At 37.3% G+C, this 27366-nt stretch overlaps 1 protein-coding gene across 1 annotated transcript in view; it reads right to left on the bottom strand.

The window, feature by feature from the left end:
• The window catches only part of LOC149537110 (DNAJ heat shock N-terminal domain-containing protein), a 322115-nt gene that overhangs the window by 15310 nt on the left and 279439 nt on the right, over window positions 1-27366 (bottom strand). The window contains exons 18-19 of the mRNA XM_089807127.1: window positions 3772-3831; window positions 1244-1480 (exon numbers count right to left, since the gene is read on the bottom strand). Of these exons, the coding sequence (XP_089663253.1) occupies window positions 1244-1480; window positions 3772-3831 (297 nt within the window). The remainder of the gene's footprint in view (window positions 1-1243; window positions 1481-3771; window positions 3832-27366) is intronic.

Here is a 27366-nt window from a genome sequence, read left to right as displayed (position 1 = left end):
TACTAAATGGTGTAAGGCTGTTATCGATAGATGTTATCATATTGTTGACGTTTTCATTATATGGAGAATGGTAGTGCATAACACAATTATCCTCAAACAAATCAGTAATGATATCATGCCATTGTAAAGATTTATGTCATCTGATCATTTTTTAAAGAGAAGAATAGCATATGTTACATGTTGATCATTGAACATGTATCACTTTTCAGGACATTGAAATTGGAATGTAATTCATATCATCCATTTGTACTCGTATACTTTTCTAGTTAATTTTCCCTCTTGTTACAAAATAAAATATAAACAAATATTTGGTCAAATTTGATATAATACTTTTGAGACCAATGTAGTTGACTCATTAAGGAAAGTGAAGTTGACAAATTGAGGGAAGCAAGGAAATGAGTTTAGCTTGCAAGGGACATAAGAGTGTTTTTATCTTGTCATTTTGATAGCAGAAGAATGTCATATTAATGAATTTCTGTCAAATCCTTGACATATTCAGTTTTGATAAGAAATTACTGAAAGTCACATTTCTACTTTAAGGGTGTCATAAATAGTTATACAATTTCATATTGTGTTTCTGCACTTGATGAGCTACATGTTTGAACTTTGTTTATTCAATTTTTTACTACACCACTATAACCTATCAATAATACAACAGAATGCCTCAAAGCATCACACCAACATTACATACTTCTAACAATTATCAGCATCGCTTAAGGACGACTCAGGATAAGAATAAAGTAGCGATTTTTGGGGGGACATGCTTGTGATATTCAACTGTTTACCATGTTGAGTTCTTAATCGTATGCAATATTATCTAAAAAATTACTAAGTGTATCTACAGATAACTCACATTTAAATGCAAATGCCATAGTTATCATTTATTTACGGGCTTCTTGTAAAATGAACACCTTAAGTGTGTAAATGAAGTCTTAGTGTCTATACACATTTATAGCAGGTGTTCAAATTGTTAAACCTTTCATTTTGAATGCAACTATAGCAATTCATACAATAATGTTGTAATGATGATCAAGGAAAATCTAGAAACAGCCTGGATAAAACATAGCCAAAAGTTAAATTTCATTTATAAATTTTCCACTCAAACAACAGGCAATACATAGTTTCACTAAATTGAGAAAGATGTCTCAATTGTTTAAAAAAAAATTTATCATGCCAGCAAGTGCAACAAGGTATTGAAAATAATCTATAAACTGGGTTACACAAAAATGTAAAATTAAAGTACCTGTTCATTTTGCTTTTTGATCTGATGCTTGCTAAACCAAATGCTGCCCATATACAAAGCAGCTGCCAGGAAGAGGATTGGACCTATCCTTGGATCTCTCATATAATCAGATAGTCTAGTTGCAAAGCCTTTAATCCTTTCTTGCATCTTTTTCCTCGTGCTGTACACAAGTCTTTGGGAGACCCCAGACCAGGCTGGCTTTGATTCCTCAGGAATTAGATCTGGAGAGCTTATTCTCTGCAGTTAATCAATACCAATTACTAATTATTGTTTGTTTAATGAGCATAAAAGAAAATGCTACTAATAAATTGCGTTGAATTTAAAGCAGTTAAACCATTAGAACTTTCAAACAGAGTCACCACAATAGAATTTTCAATCATTTGAATCCTTTTTCTTTTAACAGAATCACCCCTTTTTCCCTCAAGTTCCAAATGTTTCTTCATCATTTTTGGTCTAATCCTTCACAGTTATTGTTGCATGTGTATTTTGATGAAATAACTCACAATAATGAAGAGAAATATGGATTCATCAAGCCCCTTTTGATGATAAAGTTCCAAATTTCTAGGGTAAGGGTTACAATGCAAAACTCATTTACAATATTTAGCTATCAACCCTTCGGGAAATTGAAGGCAAGAACAAAGGAACTGTTATAAGTTTTCATTTTTTATATTCATATAAAGTAATAAATGTAGCTTGGTAATACTTAAAACTTTAATGTAATTGTACTTAACATAATTTTTACAAAATAAACCTTTGTAAACTTGAGCATGGAAACAAAGGAATAGTTCAAGTAAAAGGAATGCTGAGTTTTATGGAAAAAAGCGACATAAAACATGATAATTATTTGTGTCCTTTCTACAGAGATGGACCAAGAGGACCCTGGCATCTTCCCAACATTGGGACAACTGGTGCCATCTCTTAAGCGCACAGGTGCTGCTGAAGTGTTTTGTATCGGTAAGGATGACCTTTTCTATTAAATGTGATTGATTCAGATGTGTTTTTGACATTCAGGCCATTGTGATAAATTCTTTTAAGTGTGCATGTATCATTTAAGTGTGAAATGCTACCAACAATGATTCTTGATCTCTAAGAGGATGGATTGCTACTCAAGTTGTGTGAATTGAGTACTAAAGTACAACTTAATGTTTCCAAAGGGTCATTGAACAGAACATCTTTCAGTTACAGTTCAAATTTTGTCCTTGGTAGTCACTGAGTTGGAAAGAGTTTGTTTCAGTTCATCTCTATCTGCATGGATAATGACATAGGGGTCAATGCTGCATGATAGAGCTGTTATCTTTTATAGCCACTACCATGGATTTCAAAGGGGCATATATGTATGCATGCATGGCATGAAAACAATGGAGATGTTCCCCTGCTCAAGATCATTATGTTTTCTAGCAAAGAGTTTGAAATTCCACAAGGATGGTCCAAAGGTGGAGCAATTACAAGAGAACTTTTTACCATTCTAGACCTAGTTAATCTCCCATCCTAACAGATAGAAAGCGGCATAAAATTGATTGAATATTCAATTCCAAGGTTCAATTGGCACATATGGCATACTTTTATTGCTGTGTTGAAAAATGAAATATAAATTTTAGAGTTCTAGGGACTGCAAGTAGCATTATCAGGATAGGGTGCTTGCATGTTTTGTTTAATTGTTTACTGCTCTACTAGTAAATTAATACATGAATTAATAATACAGATGGCAGTGCACACCAGATATAGGAGTAAAAATGTATCTTTATTAGTTCATGAATTCATTATAGAGAAGAAGACCAAAGATGGTTGGCCAAGGATAACAATTCATTCGACTCCACACTACCCTCTTACTCGTTGGTACATAACATATTTAAAGGGCCTGACAATTACCAAGAAAGCGTCAAATTTAGAAGTCATTAATTAATTGGCAGTGGGCCTGACCTAACTTTTCTGACAGGAAAGAAGGGAAAAAGCTCATCTCTGCCAACATTTTACCCATTCAAAGCTATAAAACTATTAGCTATTTACCTGCCTCTCAACCATCTGCATAAAATTACACTCTTAAATCTAATTTGATTTTGGACAGTAGTGAACACTTGAAGACCAAACTAGGATGAAAGAAAAGAAAGCATCATGTAGGATGAAGTGGTTGATGGATTTGACTGGTATTAAGGCACACCCACACCCATTGTTTCCAATTCACATGTTCATTCAAAGGTGTAGATGGCATTCAGAAAATCTGCATATTCATCTTCATGAATGGCAAGTGAGAATTCATGGGGATGATTAAAGAGGATATTATATATATAAAACATGAAAAATACGAATATGGGTTTTGAAATAAGTGAGATGAAATGTTACTGAAAGTATAGATGACATTTGGTTGGGTTATATGTTGAGCATTAAGTAACATGAATACCCTTTGCCACCAGAGCCACAAGAATTTTGCATTAAACATTGACCAAATTCAAATACATCTTTAATTACTGAAAACATTAAAGGATATAAGCATGTTAGACAAAATGTCTCTTCTAGCTACTCATACTTACATAATATGGTAGGTCTTTGGAATCACCTTCCTTGATTATTTTTGATATCCATGATAGTATCTGTTAACCAAGAAAAGCAGAGAATTAGATAAATTTGTGTATGGAAAAAAATAAAAGAATAAAACTCAGTCTCCTTTGGATGTTTAAAGAAGCTAAAAATTCACCACAGAAATAAAGATAAATTCAGATTTACCTCTGTTAAGACATACAAAAACATCACTCATTTCAAGATACTTCCTACCTAAAACCAGCTTCACCTGGGGATTAATATCTGATGCAAATAGTTCTCTCATGCCTTTTCTATCATTGTTGGAGGACAGAATGTGAATTTATATAAATTAGCATGTGCATATTGCAAATGTAATTATAGAAATTATATTGGTTGTCTAAACATGTAATTGGTAAACAACCCAGATTTGCAAGGAAGGTTCTGTAAAGGTTCAATTAATATCATTCAAAAGGAAGCATCGCAAGGAGAATCTTGTCTTGTCCACAACATATGAAAATGAGTCTCATATAAGAGGGGTCTTTGTCTTCTTTCTACCTTCATTTCTAATATGGCTTTTTAAAGTGTCTTTAAGGCCTTTTGTCTTTCCCACATTTGTCTTGTTAGGAGTCTCTTTGGAATCTTCCTTAAACTTTTTATTTTCTTTATAGCCAAGTCCTATTATATTTGTACCTTTACCCATCAATGATGTTACCTAGGGTTTTAGTGTAATTTGCAAGGAAGATTCTGCAAGGGTTCAATTAATATCATTCAAAAGGAAGCATTCGCAAGGCAAATCTTGTCCACGCCATATGAAAATGAGTGTCATATAGGAGGGGTCTTTGTCTTCTTGCTACCTTCATTTATAATATGGCTTTTTAAAATGTCTTTAAGGCTTTTTGTCTTTCCCTCATTTGTCTTATTAGGAATCTCTTTGAAATCTTCCTTAAACTTTTTGTTTCCTTTATAGCCAAGTCCTTTTATATTTGTACCTTTACCCATCAACAATGTTACCTAGGGTTTTGGTGCTCTTCTCAAACTTGAGGCTTGCGTTTAAATTGGTAGTGGCATACGATTAGACTTTTACCTCTTCAAATATTCTCTTCTTTAATTTAAATTTTCAAACTGATAATTGTTTTCTCTATTTTGTTTAAATGATCTTTCAAATCAATGCTCAGTTTTCAGATTCTTCTACCATTTTGGCTTTTTATTCACTCTTCATGAAATAGCAACTTGTACTTTGAATTTCTCTAACATTATCAATCTCATCTATAGTCACTTGTGCTATATATGTAACATGATGGCTCGGAATAATTATTCCTGCTTCGGCAACCTGATGGTGCATGATGATGAAAAGCGAAAACTTCATACTGACATGGCGACAAGAGCCCCACTATTATGAATACAGCTATAGATAGGCTCAACCCCCTACACTATAGACTTTTTGCTCAACATTCTCTACATAATCATCTTCATTATTCATGTCAACATTCTATATCACCTCTAATTTGGTGATCCTAAATGGCCTCCCTTGTCTCCCTATTTCAAGTTCGTTCACTTGGTGGCCTCATTGTGTTGTGGGGAGGGGGTGGAGGGGGTAGGGGGGGGAGGGGGGAGTGTGGTGGATTGCACCCTCACTTTCTCTTCTCTCATCCTCTTTGTTAGCCACTTTAACATCACTTGCCTTCCCTTGGCAGACGATGCCCTCCTTAGCCTCACTTTGCAGCACTATGCCCCTCCCCCTCTTCCTCCCTCTTGCCCCACCTCTCTCCCCATCCCTTGGCTCCCTCTCACATCTCCTTTTGTTTCAACAGTGGGCATTGTGACCTTCTCACCATGCACCTCAAACAAATTCTCTCCTTAGACCCGACCCCCTAGGGCTTACACATCCTTGTTCATCCACCTCTTTGCATCTTTCATGGAGTCAACCTGCCTCTCTGCACCCTACCACACCATCCCCTGATCTTCCTTGCTTTCTTGTAAGAACACCTTCCCCTATAATCAATGGTTTGATGATGATTGTGAGTCCTTCCACTGCTTTGAGCACTCTACTTTCATGCTTCATATGGCCTCCTTCGTGTTGTAGAAGTGCTCTTACTGTGTAATGTCCCCTACTTAATATGACCATCAAGGTCAATAGATTAGCCTATGGCAGGAGCTTCCGTAAGCTAATGAAGTGATTAGGGAGCTCATTTAGTAGTATTTTCAGTAGTTACTATTTTTAGTAAGTCAGTGGGAGTCAAATGATATGGAAATTTTCAATGTTTGGCTTGGTAGATTTGGTTGATCTCTTTCTAATGAGCTATCATACATGGCATTCGAAGTTCGACTCATGATTTTAATGCTGAAGTTAATTTACCTTTATATAAAGTGTTAATTAAATAAAAGAATTATCAATTATGTCACCTTATTGTAAAGTTGTTTTAAAAAGGTGTTTCCCATTTATCCAACATTGCTTATGCAAATGAAGTTGACTTCTTGGAGGACTTTATATTCTCTTAGCTAGAATGAGTTGGGGTATGCTTGGATGGTATTACTATTATGCTATTGGATTTCTGGGAAATCTACTTGTTCAACTTGGAGGACGAAATTCCTCTTTGCTAGCAATCTCTTCACTGTTGAAAGACACAATCAGAAGGATTACAAGGTGTTTTCATTCAGGAAACACAGTGGGATTTATTAGTGAGTTCGCACATAGTTTAAGAGAGCTCTAAAGTTCAGGTCAGAAGTTGCTTGTAGCCATAATTAGTGTTTTGCTACAGTGAGTGTGAATAGTGTTTTTGCTACAGCGTCATGAATAGTGCTGCTATAGTACACAAACAGTGTTGCATTGAGTTTCTTGTTCACTCTTGCTGGTTAAAGGTTGGGAGGTTGTCATTTCATTTGCATATCACTACAGCATCTACTACTAGGGTCCTTCCATCATACTGTTCATTTTAGGCATTGTAATTATTAAATACCCATCTGAAGATTTGCTGCAGCCTATAAGGCAATTGTATGTAAACATTTCAATTGCAAAATCAATATTTTATCATCAAATAAGGAGGTCTAGACTTTGCTAATTTATTGTTGTATGTTTGCTAAGTGTTTGTCAAAATGCCATGTTGAAAATAACACTCTAATTGATAGTACTTAGTAGTTTGCAAGTCTCCTCAAAAACAAAAAAGAAGGGTGGTTATTATAGTGGTAAAATCCAGGTTTTCCTACCATCTTGTGGAGGCATTATAGGAAATTTAGAACAAGGGAGACGGAAAAGTGTTTGACGAAATGTCAAAACACTAAAATCAGGAATAAAACAGGTTAAGAAAGTATGTTTGAGCATGCGACAGGGACCTTATAACTTCTGCACTACCAAAGTAAGACAAAATAGGATTTCAGACTTGCAAAGTGAACAATCCAGTTCATCCATGTAGGTGGACATAGAATTCAGTTATACAGAGACAGAGGAGATATTCTTTGATCGGGACAGCAATATGGGTGACTGAGATGACAGGAATACAGGACTAGGTGGAGGCAGGAATACCAGTCTAGATCAAGGGGAGGTAATATTCAGACAGTTAGTGGATATATTAGAGCAGGGGCAACGTATGCAGCAAGAGTATAATAGGTGAATGGCCATGATGTTGCAGCTTATGGCTAGATAGATGGGCCTCAACATTAATCCAGGTGATGCCAACAATGGAAACAATAACAATGGGGACAATGATAATAATGGAGGCCGAGGCAACAACAATGGTCTTGAGGATAACATTATGGAAATAATAATGGACATGGCAACAATGAGAATGAGGCTGATAACTTTAGATACGTTGCATGCCCAATTCAGACAGTGAGCTCGAGACCTCTTCTACCCACCTTCCCACCCCAAGATCGATTCAACCAGTAAACAAATCGTAGATTACCGAGTTACAGGATCAGTTCAGGAGGAATTAGGAGGCTACTGGACCAGAGTTGCAGGTGGATATTTCCCTTAGAGATTATATGGACTTGAGGATGAGACACATGCCTAGAGCAGGAGGGAGGAATCAAAACTTTGAGCTGAGCAAGAAAGTTTGAAAACTTTCTTTACCTTATTATGATGCTTCAAGGAAGATGATTGCACAAACTTGGGTGCAGAAGGTAGATACATCCTTGCAGCTAAATCCTATACCCGAGGAGGAGGGTATGAAGTATGCGGCTATTCATTTGGATGGTCCAGTGCATGAGTGGTGGCACCATGGCATGGTAACCTTGGGGCATAATCAGATCACATCTTATGAGTTCACTGAGAGACTCATAGAGAAATTTAATACCAAAGATCCTGAGTTACAGTTTAAAGAGTTGGAACAGCTCAAGCAGTGGGGATCAGTTGAGACATATATCAGTGAATTTCAAACGTTAGCTATGTTGGTCACAGATATTTCAAAGAGGAGATTAGTAGTGTTGTTTATGGACGGACTCTCAGATCCCTTGAAAGGTTGGGCCAAGGGGCATGACCCAACTACATTAGAGGATGCCACTAAGAAGGCTCATGACTTAGCACCTTTTTCTTTTAGGAGCAGATTTCAGCATAGGGATTCACATAGGAGAAGGACAAAAAACCTTTTCACAAGGATGCTTAGCCAAAAAGGGATAATAAGTTGGACAATGACATCCTAAATGAGTTGAGGAGGAAGAAGCTATGTTTTCATTGCAAAGAGCCTTGGGACTTATAAGTGCCCTCTCAAGACTAAGGCAAATCAAATGGAGTATTTCTCTGCAAAGGAGTCACAGTCAAAGAGGGAGGATCAACACTCCGATTCGGATGAGGGTAACACTACAGAGGAGAGTAGCATTCCTGAGGATGAGAGGTCGTTGGCACATTTAAAGGGGGCTCAAAAGACAATCACATTTAAGGTCAAGGATACTATCCATGAGCAAAAAGTGATCTCACTCATTCACACTGGGGCTACACATAATTTGATAGATGCACAATTAATAGCCAAGAGAGGTTTACAAGCTGAGGAGCATGTTGAGTTTAGAGTCATGGTGGCTAACGGTGACAAATTATTATGCTACGATTTGGAGGATGAGTTCTATGTACTATGTAGTAGACATGGGAGATTATGAAGTCATCCTCGGCATGACATGGATGGCCTCAATAGTTGAGTTCACACTCAACCTAGCAAAATTGGAGATGAGATTCTAGCATGAGGGCAAAACTGTTGTACTTAGAGGACTTTTAAATGGGGGTAGCAGAGTAATCTCCTTAAGAAGAATGCAAAGACTTTTTTGACATGATGACGTAGAGTGGGCGGCGGAAAATTTCACTATGCCAACTTCACAGAAGCCACAGGTGAAGAGTCATCCACCAAATATCTTGGAGAAACTTGATAGGCACACTAAAGTATTTGGCGAGATTTTGCATGAGGTTCCTCTTGACAGGGGGATAGAGCATGTTATTGAGCTCGAGGAGGGAGCCAAACCAGTTATGATTACTACCTATCGTCATCTTAAGATACACAAGGATGAGATAGAGAAGGCAATTAAGGAATTGTTGGAGATGGAGCACATTAGGCCTAGCAAAAGCCCTTTTGCTTGAGCAATAGTTTTGGTAAAGAAGGATGAGACGATGCACATGTGCATCGATTACAAGGCACTAAAAAAGAAAACAATTAAAGATAGGTATCCCATTCCTAGGATTGATGAGTTGATTGATGAGCTGCATGGGGCATGCTTCTTCACCAAAATTAATTTACGATCCGGATACCATCAGATTTAGATGAGAGCAAAGGACATTGAGAAGACAGCCTTCCAATGTCACTATGGCCACTTTGAGTTTATAGTTATGCCATTTGAGCTAACCAATGCACCCACTACATTTCAGAGTTATATGAACCAGGTATTCAGGAGGCAGTTGAGGAGATTCGTCTTGATCTTCTTTAATGACATCTTGGTCTTCCGTAAGACTTGGGAGGAGCAGTTACAACATCTAGGGTGTTATTTATTCTGGAGAGAGAACCATTGTATGTTGAGGAATCTAAATGTAAGTTTGGCATGACCGAGCTCCTTTACCTTGGGTATATCATTAGTGTAGATGGTGTTCGGGTTGATCCCGAAAAGATTAGAGCTATTATGGATTGGCCTACTCCCACAAACCTCACACAACTCAAGGGGTTCTTTGGTTTATGTGGTTTTTACAGGAGGTTTATTAGGGGATTTTCACAAATTGCCACACATTTGATGAATCTCACCAAGAAGGGGGCCTTCAAATGAACAGAGGCAGCACAAAGATGTTTTGACGACTTCAAATAGGTGACGTTATCTTGTTCAGTTCTAGCTCTACCTGATCTTACAAAACCATTTGAACTTCAATGTGATGCTTTAGGAGATGGGATAGGGGCACTATTGAGGCAAGAGAGACAACCCATTGCATTCGAGAGCAGGAAGCTCTGAGGAGTTGAGAGGAGGAGCTATTCTATCTATGACAGGGAAATGTTGGCCATAATGCATGCGTTGGCAAAATTTCGATCTTATTTGTTAGGTGGACGTTTTGTAATCAAGACTGATCACAATAGTATTAAATACTTCATGGGCCAACATGATCTTAATGACTGGCAACAGTAATGGGTTACCAAGTTGCAAGCTTATGACTTTGACATAGAGTTTGTCGAAGGTAAGAAAAATGTGGTGGCTGACGCTTTATCTCAGAGACCTCACTTATGTGCTTTGGTAGATATTTCAAGAGATTGGAGAGATCGGATTGCAACAGAGTATGTAGGAGAAGATTGGGCTTCTAGGATAGTTGCGGGCACCATTCAGGATGACAAGTATGCGGTGTTGGATGGGTTGATCAGATTTTAGGACAGGATTTATTTGATTCCTATATCACTCTTTAGAGAGGAGATCTTGAGGGCATTTCATAATGCGTCTACAACTAGACATCCTGGGGTTTTCAAAACTTATAGGCAGATCCGTGTGAGATTCACCTAGAGGGAACTCAAGGATGACGTGCCAAGATATGTGAGAGAGTGCGTGGTGTGTCAGCAGAATAAGGGAGCACACTTTTCTCGCAGGGTTGCTTCAGCCTTTGCTCATTCCCAACAAAAAATGGGAAAGTATTTCGATGGATTTCATCACCGGGTTACCACGAGTGCAAGGGAGAGATTGCATCTATTTGGTGGTAGACCGCTTGACGAAGTTCGCTCGCGTCTTTGCTATTCCATCCACTTACCCAGCAACACAGGTGGTAGATCTTTTCTTCAAAGAGATATTCAAGTCATATGGGCTGCCTAGATTCATAGTCAGTGACCAGGATAATAAATTTATGGGTGGTTTTTGGCAAAAATTGTTTAGGTTGTGTGGTACAGATCTTACACCCAACACTAGTTACCATCCACAGACAGATGGGCATACAGAGATTGTGAATAAATGGGTGGAGGGGTATTTTAAGAACAGTTATGTGAGTGCACAACAGAGAGCTTGGGTCATATGGGAGAGTATTGTTATAATACCACTTAACATATGTCCATCAGGATGACTCCTTTCATGGAACTGTATGGTTATTAAGCACCTAGTTTCACCAATTTAGTTTTTGGGGACAATAGAGTGCTCAAAGCCAAAGGCTTATTGTAGGATAGTCAGGATATTCAAGTGGTAGATCTTTTCTTCAAAGAGATATTCAGATTACATGGGCTGCATATATTCATAGTTAGTGACCGGGATAGTAAACTTATGAGTGTTTTTTGGAAGGAATTGTTTGGATGGGCAGATGGAAATTGTGAATAAAAGGGTGGGGGGGGGGGGGGCGAATTTAAGGAACTATGTGAGTGCACAACAGAGAGCTTGGGTTAGATGGCTGCACATGGGAGAGTACTATTATAATACCACTTATCATGTCCATCAAGATGACTCCTTTCATGGCACTGTATAGTTATTAAGCAACTAGCTTCATCGATTTAGTTTTGGGGGACAATAGAGTACCCAAAGCCAAAGGCTTATTGCAGTATAGTCAGGATATCTTGAGAGTGCTCAGGGAGAACATACAATAGGCTCAGAATTGTTTACCGTACAGGTAAAGAAAATGAACGCATACAGACAATAGAACACGAACAGCAGAATTATATTCGCACTAGTAGATCCATGATGATTTACAATGATCCCAGACGGGATATAAATACTACCGCCGAACCTTCCCAAAGGAGTCTGTCGGCCACAATTATTTTATCTGCTACAAACTATTTACCGCCGGACCGTCCGCTATAGAATACAGAAACACCGTCGGACCGTCGGCTACAGGAACACTGCCGGACCGTCGGCTACAGAAACACCGCCGGACCGTCGGCTACAGAAACACCGCCGGACCGTCGGCTACAGAAACACTGCCGGACCGTCGGCTACAAAAACACCGCCGGACCGTCGGCTACAGAAACACTGTCGGACCATCGGCTATAGAAACACTACCAGACCGTCGGCTACAGAAACAAAATACCGCCGGAGCCATCCAGTCGGCTAACAAGAATCAACAAAAGTTGTATGCTGATCAAAAAAGGGTAAAGTGCAGTTTTGAGATGGGGGATATGGTTTACTTGAGGCTACAGCCATACAGATAGTCATTGCTCAAGAAGAGCAGAGCCAAGAAGCTGAAGCATAGGTTTTATGGTCCCTACAGAGTGAGCAAGGTTGCCTATGAGATTGAGCTTCCGAAGGGCAATCGAGTACATAATGTGTTTCATGTGTCAAGACTTAAGAAAGCCATTGGTCAACGAGTTGTGCCTTTGGCAGATTTGCAACATTGGATGAGGAGGGTAAGCTTGTGTTGGTCCTTGAAACTATTCTTGATACTAGAGAGAGGACTCTTAGGAATAGGGTAGTTAATGAATACTTGGTTAAGTGGAGAAACTTGCTAGAGGAGGATGCTACTTGGGAAAAAGAGCAAGTATTGCAGCATCTAGAACTGAGATTGCTTGAGGACAAGCAATTTCAAGGGGGAGCGGACTGTAATGCCCCCTACTTAATGTGACCATCAGGGTCAATAGATTAGCCTATGACAGGAGCTTCTGTAGGCTAATGAAGTGATTAGGGAGCTCATTTGGCAGGATTTCAGGAGTTACTATTTTTAGTAAGTTAGTGGGAGTCAAATGATATGGAAATTTCCAGTGTTCGGCTTGGTGGATTTGATTGAGCTCTTTCTGACAAGCTATCATACATGGTATTCTAAGTTTGACTCTTATATGATTTTAATGCTGAAGTTACTTTTTATAAAGTGATAATTAAATAAAAGACTTTTCAATAAAGTCAATTTGTTATAAAGTTTTTTTTAAAAGATGTTTCCCATTTATCCCACATTGCTTATGCAAATGAAGTCGACTTCTTGGAGGACTTTATATTCTCTTGGTAGGAATGAGTTGGGGTATCTATTATGCCATTGGATTTCAGGGAAATCTAATTGTTGATCTTGGAGGACAAAATTCCTCTTTCTTAACATTCTCTTCGTTGTTGAAAGACATAGTCAGGAGGATTACCGGGTGTTTTCATTCAGGAAACACAGTTGGATTTATTGGTGAGTTTGCACATAGTTTAAGAGAGCTCTAAAGTTCAGGTCAGAAGTTGCTTGCAGCCATGAATAGTGTTTTGCTACAGTGTATGAATAGTGATTTTTCTACAAAGCACGTGAATAATGCTTTTGCTACAGCGCGCATGAATAGTGTTATGCTACAATGCTGTGAATAGTTCTACTACAATACACAAACAATGTTGCATTAAGTTTCTTGTTCACTCTCGCTGGTTAAAGGTTGGGAGGCTATCATTTCATTTGCAGATCACTACGGCATCTACTTCCAGGTTCCTTCCATCATACTATTCACTTAAGTCATTGTAATTGTTAAATACCAGTCTGAATATTTGTTGTAGCCTATAAGCCAATTGTATGTAAACATTTCTATTGCAAAATCAATATTTTATCAGCGAATAAGGAGGTCCAAACTTTGCTTATTTATTGTTGTATGTTTGCTAAGTGTTTGTCAAAATGCCATGTTGAAAATAACAATCTAATTGATAATACTTAGTCTACAAGTCTCCTCAAAAACAAAAAGGAAGGGTGGTTATTACCTACCACCTCTTCCCCCGCTTTAAAAAGTGTGCCTTCATTTTGCTCCATAGTCGGTCCCTCTGTGCCTTTCTCCTCCAATCGTCCAAGGCCTTCAATTGCAGCCTTTTCTCATACAACCCCCCTGCCGCCTTAGTCCTCATCACGTTGGTTTCCCATGCCTCCATCCATTACATCATTCTAGGGCAGTCCTCCACTATTGCCACACCTCCCTCCCACTACAACCTTTTCACGGTCAACAACATCAACGAGATAGTTAGGTGTCAGAACGAAAATAGAGCAGTGGATAAGGAAGGGTTCCAAGCGGAACTCTTCAAGTATGGCATCCGAGTGTAGGGTTCTTTCCTTTAAGAGTTGTTTAATACAGTGGTTTGCATTGGGTTCCCCTCCTCTTTGTCTCAACACATTATCCACCTAATTCACAAGGATAGACCTACCTCGGATCCCAACATATATAGGACCATCATGATTGGGCACACTTCTCCAAACTTTATGTTTGATTTGTAGAATTTTCTGCACATGTAATAGCATTGCCATAAAATGTGGCATGTGTTTTCCAATTGCAACCTCACCTTATATTTATCAGATAGTGGAAGAATAGACATGTCCCCTAATTTTTTCATTATATGTAATGTCTCCTTATATATATATATATATATATATATATATATATATATATATATATATATATATATATATATATATATATATATATATCTTGGAGTGATTTATCCGAGTAAAGCTACAAAACATCAACACTCCCTCTTAGCTCAGGAGGATAAACACATGACCTTATATTAGCTCAATGTAATATAAGAATATCTTTGATCAAAAGATATTAACATTTTGATATCTAGATTCTAGAGTATTGGTCTTCTAGAATAGCAACACATCTTATTCACCAAATACTCAAATAAGGTTTGATATCACATTTGATATAATGAGTCTTGGTCTCCCAAAATATTGACATTCAATATCCATCAAGTGCTCAAAAGTTTTGATATCACATTTGATATCATGAGTATTGGTCTCCCAAAATATTGATGATATTCACCAAGCACTCAAAAGTTTTTGTTTTTTTTTGATATCACATCTAATATCAAGAGTATTGGCATCCCAAAATATCAATAATATTCACCAAATACTCTTTCAATAATGGCCTTCCAGAGTGTTGAGATGCAAGACATTCACCATTTACTCAATTTTTTTAATCTCATGATACAAACTGTTGTAAGATCATCACCATACAATAACTTCTGCAAATACAAGTGACGTCATTTGGAAGTCGTCACTTTCTCATTATGTACACAGGGGGTAGGACCATTAAAATTACATAGTCACGAGGCATATTCATAAATCACAGTCCTCTTGACTACTACAATTTATTGATCACTGGAGAATCCATCTCAACATGGTTTATTCCCTCTGAATCAGTATGATCGAGATCACCGAAGATTGATTGGATCATATCCTCTATTTGCTTCCTCTCTTTCAAGGTTGTCACTAATGAAATGTCAGACTCCCTTTGAATCTCAATCTCCTTCCTATAATAACATTCTCAGAGGAAAAAATCAAGTCAAATGCTCGTATAGAATATTAATATTAATCAGAATGTTAGTAATTTAATTCATGCTTATTATTAACATAAATAATATAACATTCCTCTTTATTTTATATTTTCAATAATAGAAATGGGTCATACATAAGTAATTAAAAAGATAACCATACCTAAACTTACCTTTTTTTATACTTTATGATGGATACACATTATATCTACGTTACCGGTACTTCCCCTTTTGCCTTCACATACGGGTACGGTATGTATTGGAATCAGATATGTCTAAAATACCCTGTGGAATCGAATAAGGTTCGATTTTTACTTTTTTTGCAATGAATCCAAATGTTTTTGGATGACGTGGCGATTTGAATGTTAACGTGGCAGTTTGACTAAGATATTTAGGGTCGGCGTCTGATTTTTCTTTGTTTTTAACTCGATTTGAACTGTAACGTGGCAGTTTGACCAGGATATTACAGGTCAGCGTTTGGTTTTTCTTTGTTTTTAACTCGTTTTTACCGTAGTAAAAACCCTAACGTGAATTGACAACAACCGCGGCGCAGAACGAAAAGAAACTGCAACAGACTGCAATAGGAAATCACTGGCAGCAGCAACTAGGATGACGACAGGAGACGACCGGCAGCAGCAGCAACTAGGATGACGAAAGCTCGTGAGCAGGGGGAGTCGACTGGCGCCAAAGCTCTGCATTCAGGCTGAAGGTATGTTTATTTTTATTTTATTTCAATTTATTTAAAGTTATAAACTTTTAAACAAATTTTTATGTATAGTTTATTTTATATTAAGATATGTATGTTTTAAACTTTTATGTTATAAACTTCTAAACAAAATTAAAATAAACATAAACATATGAAACAATAATATATTAATATTATAAACTATTAATATATTAATATATTATTGTTTCATATGTTTATGTTTATTTTAATTCTTTAAAAATTTATTTGAAGTTGTAAACTTTTAAAGTTTTAAATACTATATATAGTTTATAACTTTAATATATTATTGATATACAAGGTTTTCCAAGTTTTTTTAAAATTGTCTATATTATATTATATATAATATTTATATCTTAAATTGTAATTTTTTAAATGATAGTCAATATTTAAATATTGAATAAATATTATATTATATAATGTCTAGAGTATTAAATAATAAATGTTAATAATGTATTTTTTATTACATGCACGAAGGAGAACAGGTCAAGTGTAAAAAACGTGCCTATGTTTTTAGTTGTTCACACCTAAAAGAAGGGTCAATGTACATGTATTATTTGTCCATTACGCTTCACTGCATAATGTTATTCTTATGTCCTAGCAAGTTACTCTTATAACCATATTCTCTGTATTGTTGATCGATTCATACTTATATTTCCTTCCCTTTCCATCGTAGGAAACGAACTCGACCGTCAATTACAAATAACCATTCTAGATGGCTGGAAGAGTAAATGAACAATCACCGCACAATCTTCACTAACCACAAACTTGTAATCAGATTACATATGATGACCATATAGTATGAACAACGAAGGAATATCAAATGATGCAACTTCAAGAAACCCAATGCTATGCATTAACATACTCGTCTAGCATATAATCATCAACATAAATAAAGATTCCTCTCGACACTACACATCAGCATACTTAACATAGTTGTTGACATCATGTTTTTACCCAAAAAAGGTCTTCACAAAAAATCAAATCCCATTCACATAAATTCTGCTCAAATGAGCACATCTTGTACAATATAAATGTTTGGCACACAAATAACTTCACTTGTATTTGATTGCTTGATTACACTCGCAGTTTGGCTCTAATACCATGTTAGATTTGTACGATCTGTTGCAAATGTAATAGCACTACCATAATATGTGGTATATGTTTTCCAATTGCAGCCTTTCCTTATATTTATAAGAGTGGGAGAATAGACATGTCCCCTAAAGGGACATGTCTGTTCATTATCCTAATTAAACTCTTATAATTATACGTAATGTCTCCTTATATATATCTTGGTGTGATTTATCTAAGTAAAGCTACAAAACATCAACACTTTACACCATAGCTCTACATGCTATTGTTTCCCAGGAGCTAAACCAGAGGCATATTTGGGCTAGAGGACATGCTAGTTTTCGTCCCGACTTTTAGATCACGAACCACATCTTGACCCTCTAGGTGGTTATAGAGGAAGTACAACATCATTCCTCAATGGTTTATTCCTTCTTTGTGGATTTCTGTAAGGCTTTGGATTTTGTGGGATTTTTGAGAACCTGGCAATTGTCATTATGAGACTTTATGAGTTTGGTGTTTGGGTGCATTAGGACCTCCCAAGGGCTTTCCAAGTTCATTTAGAGCACCATCAGGGTGAAGCAGGGCTTCCCTCTTTCTCCCCCATTATTTGGATTATACATTGATGAGTTGGAGGGTTATCTTAAGGCACACTCCTCATGGGTGCTAGTTTCTCCTTGCACTAGGTCTTGATCTTTAGTTTGCTCTTAGTAAACAATGTGGTCCTCTTGAACTCCCCCCCTTGGTAGTTAGAGAGGCTTCTTAATGGCTTGGCTTCCTTTCTCGACTCCCAACAATTATCGGTTAACCTAGGTAAGACCAAGGTGATTGTAACGTTCCACCTTTGAGATTCAACAACTCCTTACTTTCGGTATGCTGGATGAGACTCAAATTTGTTGTTGTATGGGTATGGTGAAATGCATATAGATATGGTTAGTGACGTACAATTGAGGCAAGGGATAGGGTATGTACAGTACAAGTTGGGACTTCATACGGTAGCGATGAGGTAGTGTCTGTACAATGAGGAAACTTAGTGTTGTTCATATAGTAAATGGATGGGTGAAGCGTGTACAAGAAGGGAGATGTTGTAGGCGTACAGAGTTGAAGCCATACAGGGAATATGATGACAGAGAAGGTTTGGTTACGGTGTATGATGGGAAGTTGGTGGCCGCACAGATTGTGGTTTGTATGAAAGAAATGTATCAAGGCTCATACAAATATAAATGGGGGAACTGTTAATGTGCGGAATGGGTATTACAGATCAAAATATAGAGATTGATAATGCCCTCAAGTTGCCAAATGAATGAACACCGAATATGTACAGTACATCAATTGCTAGCCGAAGAGAGATTATAGTTGCAAATAGTGATGGCAATAAATATTTGCTAGCAAGATTTGGTATATTTGCATACACAAGAATTTCAGAGATAGTCATCCAAACACCAGCGACACAAAATACATTACTTCAGATCCCATGCTTGAGTTATACATAAACATCGGACAAGATCTGAGAATATACAAGTAGTCGCCAAATGACGATGATCAACATATAAACTTGGCGCAAAAGTGAAATCTCTGTATGATATTTCCAACAACAAAATAAGGTGGTGTTGAACCACCGACACTGCAAAAGGTAGAGTAGAGAGGGTCTTCCGCCTTCGAAACTGCCCACAAGTTCCTCAGCCTTCAGCCTCTAGAAATACAATGAGAAAACAAATCCAATCCATGATCCATTGCAATGCCTAACCATGCCTTATAAAGGGCTCTAAGAAACATCTAGAGATTTACAAGTAAAAGTTGACAATATCAATTATTTTATTATTTTATTAATTTGGGTCTCATGTTTATTATTTAAATAAAGGTCCTTTATTATTTTAGTTTATTTCTAAGATCAATTAATTAATTTAATTTAATTATTAAAATTGGGGACATCACACTGATGTATTTAACTATCTTAAGACCTTTCACCTCCACTTCTTCCAAGGTACTAAGGTTGAGATCTCATCTTACACATATCTGCGAGTTAGGTTCTCTGGCCCTTGTTTCAGCATGAGACCCATGCTTCATCCTCATATCAACAAAGGATATAGTTCATTGGCCAAACAATGTTTCAGGCATCACTTTGAGGACACGATGTCCAAACTATGTCTCTTATGGACACTTTGATTAGATTGAATGTGCTATATGTTCTGGTAGTATGGGGGCCCTCTTTGATGGAATCGAATTGGACCTATGTGGAGTGGGTCGAAACACTCTTTCCTCAAGGCATTATCATTTTTTGCATACTACTCCGCATAGCATTGTACAGATAGAGTTCAGGGCTCAACCCTTCAAGCTTGGCACAATCTTCCACCTGGTTTGGTTCTTATATCGCTTTCGTTGTTTTGCATATTCCTAAGAGGGATGCCAAAGATACTCATACCTTGCCTATTGCTCCTTTGAGGATATTGCTCGCTCGGACCTTGCCGGGACATCTTGTTGTTGGTTTGCTCAAGCTTCTGCTCGTTTTTTAGGTCTGTCAGGATTGACATCAATAGCCTTCCTTTGTACATGTACTCATTGGATGCTCACACTCATTTCTTACCATCTCACCAAGAGTTGAATAGTCACATTAGGATGGATATTTATAGACAATACATTCTCACTACTTGGGTCAACCCCGAGGGGATGAGCCCGAGGACAACTTCCTATGTTGAGCACTTTTTGGATATTCAGAATGGTATCATTGTTCACTCATCCTATCTATCCCACATTTGGTCACATGCCTTTTCTATATGCCTTGGTTTTTTCAAAGTGTGTTTGCACTCATTCCACATTCAGTGTGACCACCATTTATTGAGACACGATAGGACATGCTAGCTTTCTGACATGGGGGTGGTGGGGACAGAGACTCACTTTATTTATTGCTTTCCCATACTATGAGATTAGAGGATATTTTTATTGTTAGTTTAGAGAGACTCAGTCTATCCCCTTTTTTTTCAAATACATAGACTAGAGGTGTATTGCTCTCTACCTTTAGGAGACCTTGAGGCTCCAAGACCACTCTTTACAACAACATTTCTACAAGAGACTACATCTTGATCACCTCATCGCCTCACTCTTCTTGGTGGTTTCCCCGACACATGGAACCACATAGCTTCACAATCCTCCGTTTAGGACCCTTTGGAGTGTGTGTCCTTGCGTTTCCTCTACATGATTGTGGCTTTCCTCCTCACCTACACCAAGAGGTTCTTAGCAATGACTTGGGGCCTCTTCTTGCTCTAAGGCCTATCCTTCGATTTTGGAGGACTTGTTTACTACTTGGGGAAATTAGTGAGGTGGATCGATTTCTCAGTTCCTTTGATTTGTTGTTGTGGCCCTTCTCTCTCTAGTCACACTCGGTCCATGAGATCTTCTAGAGGTTTCACTCCAAAACAACACCCCACTTCTAGCATCACTCTAAGGCAATCTAAGCTTGACTCTCGCCCTAGTTCCTATGGTTTCTAAGCTACTTTTCCTCATTTTCTAGTGTTTAGGTTTATCCTATTCATCTCTTTCAGGCTTGTTGGTTTTTCTTTTTTTTGTTTCTTTTTCCCCAAGTACTATTTGGTGTTCCTGTTGTTTATAGTTGTCTTTGTTGGTGTAATTAATATTCACTAATTACACTTAAGCTTACTTAGGATAATGCATTGCATAGTAGTTTGTGATTGAGACACTTAGGAGTTTGCACCTCAATTAAACACATGGTGTAGGAGAATTCCACTCTAGGTGGTCGTAGTTGTTATCTCATTCCACCTTTAGTGCACATATCACATTATCATCCTCATCATCGCACATACTTCATTGCATAATGGAGGATGATCCACCTTTCGTGGAAATGTAATTCCACCTTGTGTGGGTGATAGCTTATCTTCTCGTTATCATTGTCTCTTATCGCCTCTCCTATATAAGGAGGCCTATTATGTACATTTTAAATCAATCTATTAGATGTCAATCAAGTCCATTATCAATAATAGCATTCTTGCAACTTCATGCAATTGTCTTGCCATTCTCTTGTGGAAGTTATCTTGGACTTTCATTTGATCCTGGTGGTGTTGTAGAGTCACCTAAAACTCTAACATGGTATCAGAGCTCTCATGATGTAAAGACTTCTTCTCAAGAAGTGCAATCTTGGCTTGACTCATTGTTGGTAAAACATTTAGAAATTTGGAGGAGATTTCAGGAGTCCTATTTTGTGATCTTCTATAGCAGGTGAAAATTGGAGCTTGTTGGTGCAAATTAGAGGTTGGCATCATATAGAGGAGGTCCAAAAACCTCTAAACCAAATTTTGATCATCCAAATCGGACATCTGAGGCCAAATCTAGAGCCATTTGATTTTTGAAGGTGCAGCAGCAGTGATTCAGAAAAAAATAATTTCAGAGGCAATTTTCAAACAGCGATACTCCCTCATACAGACTCCTTTTTCCAAGCATTTTTTTTGTTTTGGGGTAGAATTTCACAATATACACAGTGGTGCAGGTGATTTTGGATCTGTCTCTGAATTTTTCTGAAAATTGCAAATCCCGTTTTTTGCAACTTTCAAGGCTTTGTTAGGGCACATCCGATAACATTTTTAGGTGCAATTTTTTTTTGAAAGTGCATGATTTGTCCTCTACTTTCCAAATCTGTAATCAAATTTTAGGGATTTGAAGTGGGCATATCACTTTCAAAAATAGGTCTTTCTTGGCTATATTTGCACTTGGCGAATACTTGGATTGCAATTTTCTTAATTGAATCAGTAATTTGAAGGAGTTATCAGTTGATTTCAGTCATTCTTTGATTTATTATGGATTTTTCAAAAGTTCCATTGCTCACTCCAAATAACTATCATGAATGGAAACAAGCAGTTTCTAATCAGTTGATGAGTATTGGATTTCTTAAAATAATTCTTGGACAGGATCTAGAACCAGCTATAGGTGTTGCAGAAAGAAGAAAATGGTTTGATAGAAAGGATAAAGCACTTGGCTCTCTTAGATCTACCATCTCTAATGATTTGCTATATCATATTGCATCTTGCACACATCCTCATAATGCCTAGACAACATTGGAAAGAATTTTTGGTAAACCTAATAGAATTTGAAAATTCAAATTGGAGAATGAGCTTATATGTCTTAAGTCCATGTGATTTTGACAATATTCAAGACTTTTTCTCTAAGTTCAATTCCATTAGATTGGAGCTTTCTAATTGTGGTATTACTAAAGATGATGAGCAATTGATATTATCTATTCTTTCCAAGCTAGGTTCAGAATATTCAATCTTTGTTTCCACATTCTATGCTACTATTGATGCTCTTGGTAGTGCATACAAAATGCCTTCTCTCGATGAATTTGCAGCTCAGCTCACAAGGGAACAACCAAAGTTAGCACACATGGGTCAATTTAAGATTTTAAAGCATCAAGCATTGGTTGCAAATGACTCCTCTCGAAAGGCTCCCAAAGGAAAGGGAAACAAACACCACAAGGATCCTAAGCAACATGACAAAAGTGATGACTCTCCTTCATAACATAATATTGAATCCAAGTCCTCTTCAAGAGAGGAATCATCTAGAAGAAAGAGAGATAAATGTGCTTATTGCAAAAAGTTAGGACATGATGAGAATAAATGTTTCCATAAGAAGATTGATGAGCTTACTCACATTCTTCAAAATAACAATATCTAGTTGCCCTCATCAGTGTCTTCCTTCTTCTCAATATCAGGCAACTGCTACATCTACATCATCATCTAGAGGCAAAGGACAAGTACTCATTGCTTCCACACATCCTGAGCAAGGTAAATGGCTTCTTGATTCCGGCGCATCACATCGTATGGCATCTTCTTGGATATGTTTTCTTCTATTGACCCTTGAAGTTCTCCACCTATATTGATGGGTAATAATACATACATGAAGGTTTTTGGGAAAGGTTCTATTCCTATGGGAGACGGTACATTTAATGATGCTCTTTGTTTACCATCCTTGACCACTAATATCCTTTCCATTTACCAAATTACTCATGGGGCACAAGGTAAAATTGTTGAGTTCACTCCTGATTATGTCTATATTAGGGATATGGAGACTAGAGATGTTATAGCTATGGGAGTTGTTGATCATACATTACGCTTGTATTCTTTTGCACATTTTATTAATTATGATGATATTCATGATGTACCTAACCCTTTATCAAGGGTGAATAATTCATGTGAGGAGAATATTGGACACTTGAATCATTTTGTGAAAGATCCCTGATGGATCTCTTCCACTGATCTACTGTAATTTTATATTTTTAAATTTTTTTTCCTTATCTATTAAAATTTTCTTGTAGAGCTAGACAGAAGTTGCAAAAGGGTTTGATTGTTTTATATTTTTGACGATTTTTCAATAAGTAATAACAGAAGTACAATAACATGAACCAGTTCTGAGAATGTATTCCAAATACATTTAAAACAAAGTTGCTTCAAGCAGATTTTTTTAAATATACGCCTAATATGTAACCAGATGAAGATTTACAATAATATCCAGGTGATAACAACTAAGAATAAAGCCAACCTGAAGGCGTGAAGGTGAAATATGAGCCCAGAAGGAAGCTACGACCAGAATCCAACTCTCAAATGTTGTACATAGAAAAGTAGATGGCTGCCAAGCGCGGCTGTACAGCTACAAAGTGCCCACACATGGGTAAAATACCCAAACCCTAGCTAAAACTTTGACTAAGTACTGCGTTCCCCAGAAGAAACAATGCACAATCTCCAGGATGCTTTTGAGTGCAGGAATCTAGACCACTGTTTTGGGGGCTACGTCTCAAACAGGCAAAGCAAGTGGGTTTGGCATCCCAAATGCTGAAAGCTCAATCAGAGCCCAAAACACAAATCCAAGATGTAATATGTCAATAATGCCTTCAAACTTTGTCTTTACCTCCTTATAACCCACCAAACTTAGCTCGAACCCTAAAAGTGTCCCCATGTGGCGTTGGGTTATAAAATAATATATTTCTCATTTTTAAAGTGGTCAAGTATCTAGAAAATGACCTTTTTCCCAATAGAAAGAAATCCGTTCACCAAAATGCTCTAAGTCAAAGAGAAATATTTAGAAAAGTTCAAGACCTTTCCAACGAGCTATTACACCAAGGGATATTCACCCAGATGAGGCCAAAAAACCCCTTGTTACTCCAAAATGGCTATAACTTAGCCTTACTTAAATTATTAAAATGCTAACTTAGGAGAATATTTAAATATATTAAAATATTTTCCAAATAGCGAACTAATAGCCAAAACACCTCTACAAGGTGAAACTGAACTTGTCACCTCCTGTGACTGATGCTGGATAATCTGAAATAACTGACAGTCTCATCCCTCAAAATTAGGGATACTCCTAAAAAATAGGAACGTCTCCGAATCTCCCAAAATTGAAACCATAGAATGATCTTATAAAGACTCAAGACTATAACCCATCTCCACCTCCTAAAATGTAGGAAACTCCTCCTACAATTAAGGAACTGCTCTCAACTACCCTCCTACTGTCTGAAACTCCAGATCCAAACACTGTATACCTTGAATGAGTCTCTAAACACCACTGCCAGCCTACAAGACTCCCTGATAAGATAACTCTATCGTCTCTAATGTCCACTCTAGAAAGGGGGCATGACATTTTGTTCTTGAGACAAAGTGTTGAACTTCCTACTCCTCCACCTCCTGCTTGTTCAGACATCAGTTCTACTATTCAGCAGGATGATCTTTATGCTTCAAATCTTGCAGTGTGGGATGAATTCCTAGATGCTCTTTCAGACAAGTCTCATAATGCAAATTTGGTTAATAAATCTGAGGAGGTTTCTCTTCAAGATACTTCTTCACCTTCTTTAGAGATTGGATTTCCCAACTCTTCATGTTCTCTTGGTTTTTCACATATCATAAGTCAGCTTGATGGTATAACAGAATCTTTGAGCTTGGAGACACCTATTCAGTCTTCAGAGATGCATACATGGAGACCTTCTTCCTCCTTCCTCACTTTTTACATGGAGTGGCTTCTTCATCATTTGATGTATTTATCTCTTCCTAAGGGAAGACATGTTTCTTGTAGACATTGGATTATATTTTGCTTGCAGGTACTCTTCATCTACATTGGAGCTAGTTCATTATGGGGGAGATATCATGTCTCCTTATTTCCTTCCTATGGGGGGATCATTTTTTGTATATACATTATGTACGCAATTTTTGGGGGGTCTTGAGTACTCCATCCATCCATGCATCTTGTTTTCATCTCTATTTTTGGAGGAGGGTTTTTCCCATGAGGTTTTCTCTCTTTCTCCACTTTATGAGAGATTACATTTCATACATTGCACTGCATATTGTACATGGGTACCTAAAATGGCCTTGTAGCTAGAACCCATCTTGCATTGTGAGTTTAAGTGCATTCCCCTAAGTTGCACTTAAGGGGTGGTGTTGGTGTGATTAAATATTCACTAATTACACTTACTTAAGCTTACTTAAGATAATGCATTGCATGGTAGTTTGTGATTGAGCCACTTAGGAGTTTGCACCTCAATTAAACACATGGTGTAGGAGAATTCCACTCTAGGTGGTCATAGTTGTTATCTCATTCCACCTTTAGTGCACATATCACATTATCATCCTCATCATCACACATACTTCATTGCATAATGGAGGATGATCCACCTTTCGTAGACATGTAATTCTACCTTGTGTGGGTGATAGCTTGTCTCCTCCTTATCATTGTCTCTTATCGCCTCTCCTATATAAGGAGACCTATTATGTACATTATAAATCAATCCATTGGATGTCAATCAAGTCTATTATCAATAATAGCATTCTTGCATCTTCATGCAATTGTCTTGCCATTCTCTTGTGGAAGTTATCTTGGTCTTTCATTTGATCTTGGGGATATTGTAGAGTCACCTAAAACTCTAATAGCCTTGTTGTATGCTCTTCAAACCCTTAGACCCTCTTTGAGGTCTCTTGCTGGACAATAGATTTATCTAATGTTATCTTATGTCTTTTCCCCAAACACTGTTTGGTGCTCCTGCTATTGGTTTTCCCTTGGCCAGGCTTTGTAGTCACTTGGACCTGGTTGCTTGTCTCCTGTTGGACATTTTTAAATTTACCTTATCGTATCTTATCTTGTCATATTCTTTTGACCCCTCTTCTACTAAGTTAATCTTTTCTTTTTTTCCACTTACAAAATGGTTTCTTTCAAGAATTCATATTTTCTTGCCAAGACTGTTCTATTTATTATCTCATTACTTGCATTTGGTGCTTTATCATCGACACCCTACTTTGTATTTCCTTTTCTTTTTTCCATATGTGCTATCATGATCTGCCTTTACGTGATTAAACTTTTTCAAAAGAAATGACTCTAATACCAAATAATAAGCATATAGTTATCTTGAAATGGGCAAGAGGGAAGCGGTTTAGTATAACAGCAATTTTTACTTTTTCGAACTTATATCATAAGTATATCAATTCCACAACAACATAAGTTGTAGCAATTATTCAGCACAAGGAGAACATGAGATTACGTGGAAACCCCTTACGAGAAAAGAAAAATATTTCTTACATATTAAATCCACTAACATCTTTCATAATTACTAATGGATGACGAACAGTACTTTTAAAATCACAAATTCTTCTTTATAAATCTGCTTATACTCTTCTCTATAAGATTTGTCACAAATCCGTCCTCTTTATCTACAAAACTCCTCCTCCATCACTATATAGATTTCTTTAATACCACTACAATCTTTTCTTCTATTAACCCCATCTTTTATTTCATCTCCTCTTTTTTCTAATTATGGAGTTGCCTTGTGAAATTTTCCATACTTATTCTAGTCAGGTATTTGAGTCATACTAAAGTTGTTTGTAATAATAACCATTCTGATGAACTGAACCTTCTCGTTGGCTTCCTAAGGTCCACAGCTTCGAGTTCAACCTCTACTGTCAGTATTTATGTTTTAGATGTCAGGGAAACATAGAGTTGAAGAGTCAATCTTGATTGAACTTGGACCTTGAACTTGTCTTGCAAAGGTTCAAAGGTTCAAAGTTCACGCCTGAAGCCCCAACTACTGTCAATCTGTTATCTGCTTATATTTCTTGAGCCTTAGTCAGTCTTTTGCGTATGTCCGTGGCCAATAGCAATTGAACTTGAACCCATGAACTCACAACTTTTTCAATAGGTTCAC

This window comes from Cupressus sempervirens, chromosome 10 (genome assembly GCF_028749045.1).
Source record: "Cupressus sempervirens isolate cs-2001-9-10 chromosome 10, ASM2874904v1, whole genome shotgun sequence".
Classification (NCBI taxonomy): Eukaryota; Viridiplantae; Streptophyta; class Pinopsida; order Cupressales; family Cupressaceae; genus Cupressus; species Cupressus sempervirens.
This window is presented reverse-complemented; position numbering and strand designations above follow the sequence as displayed.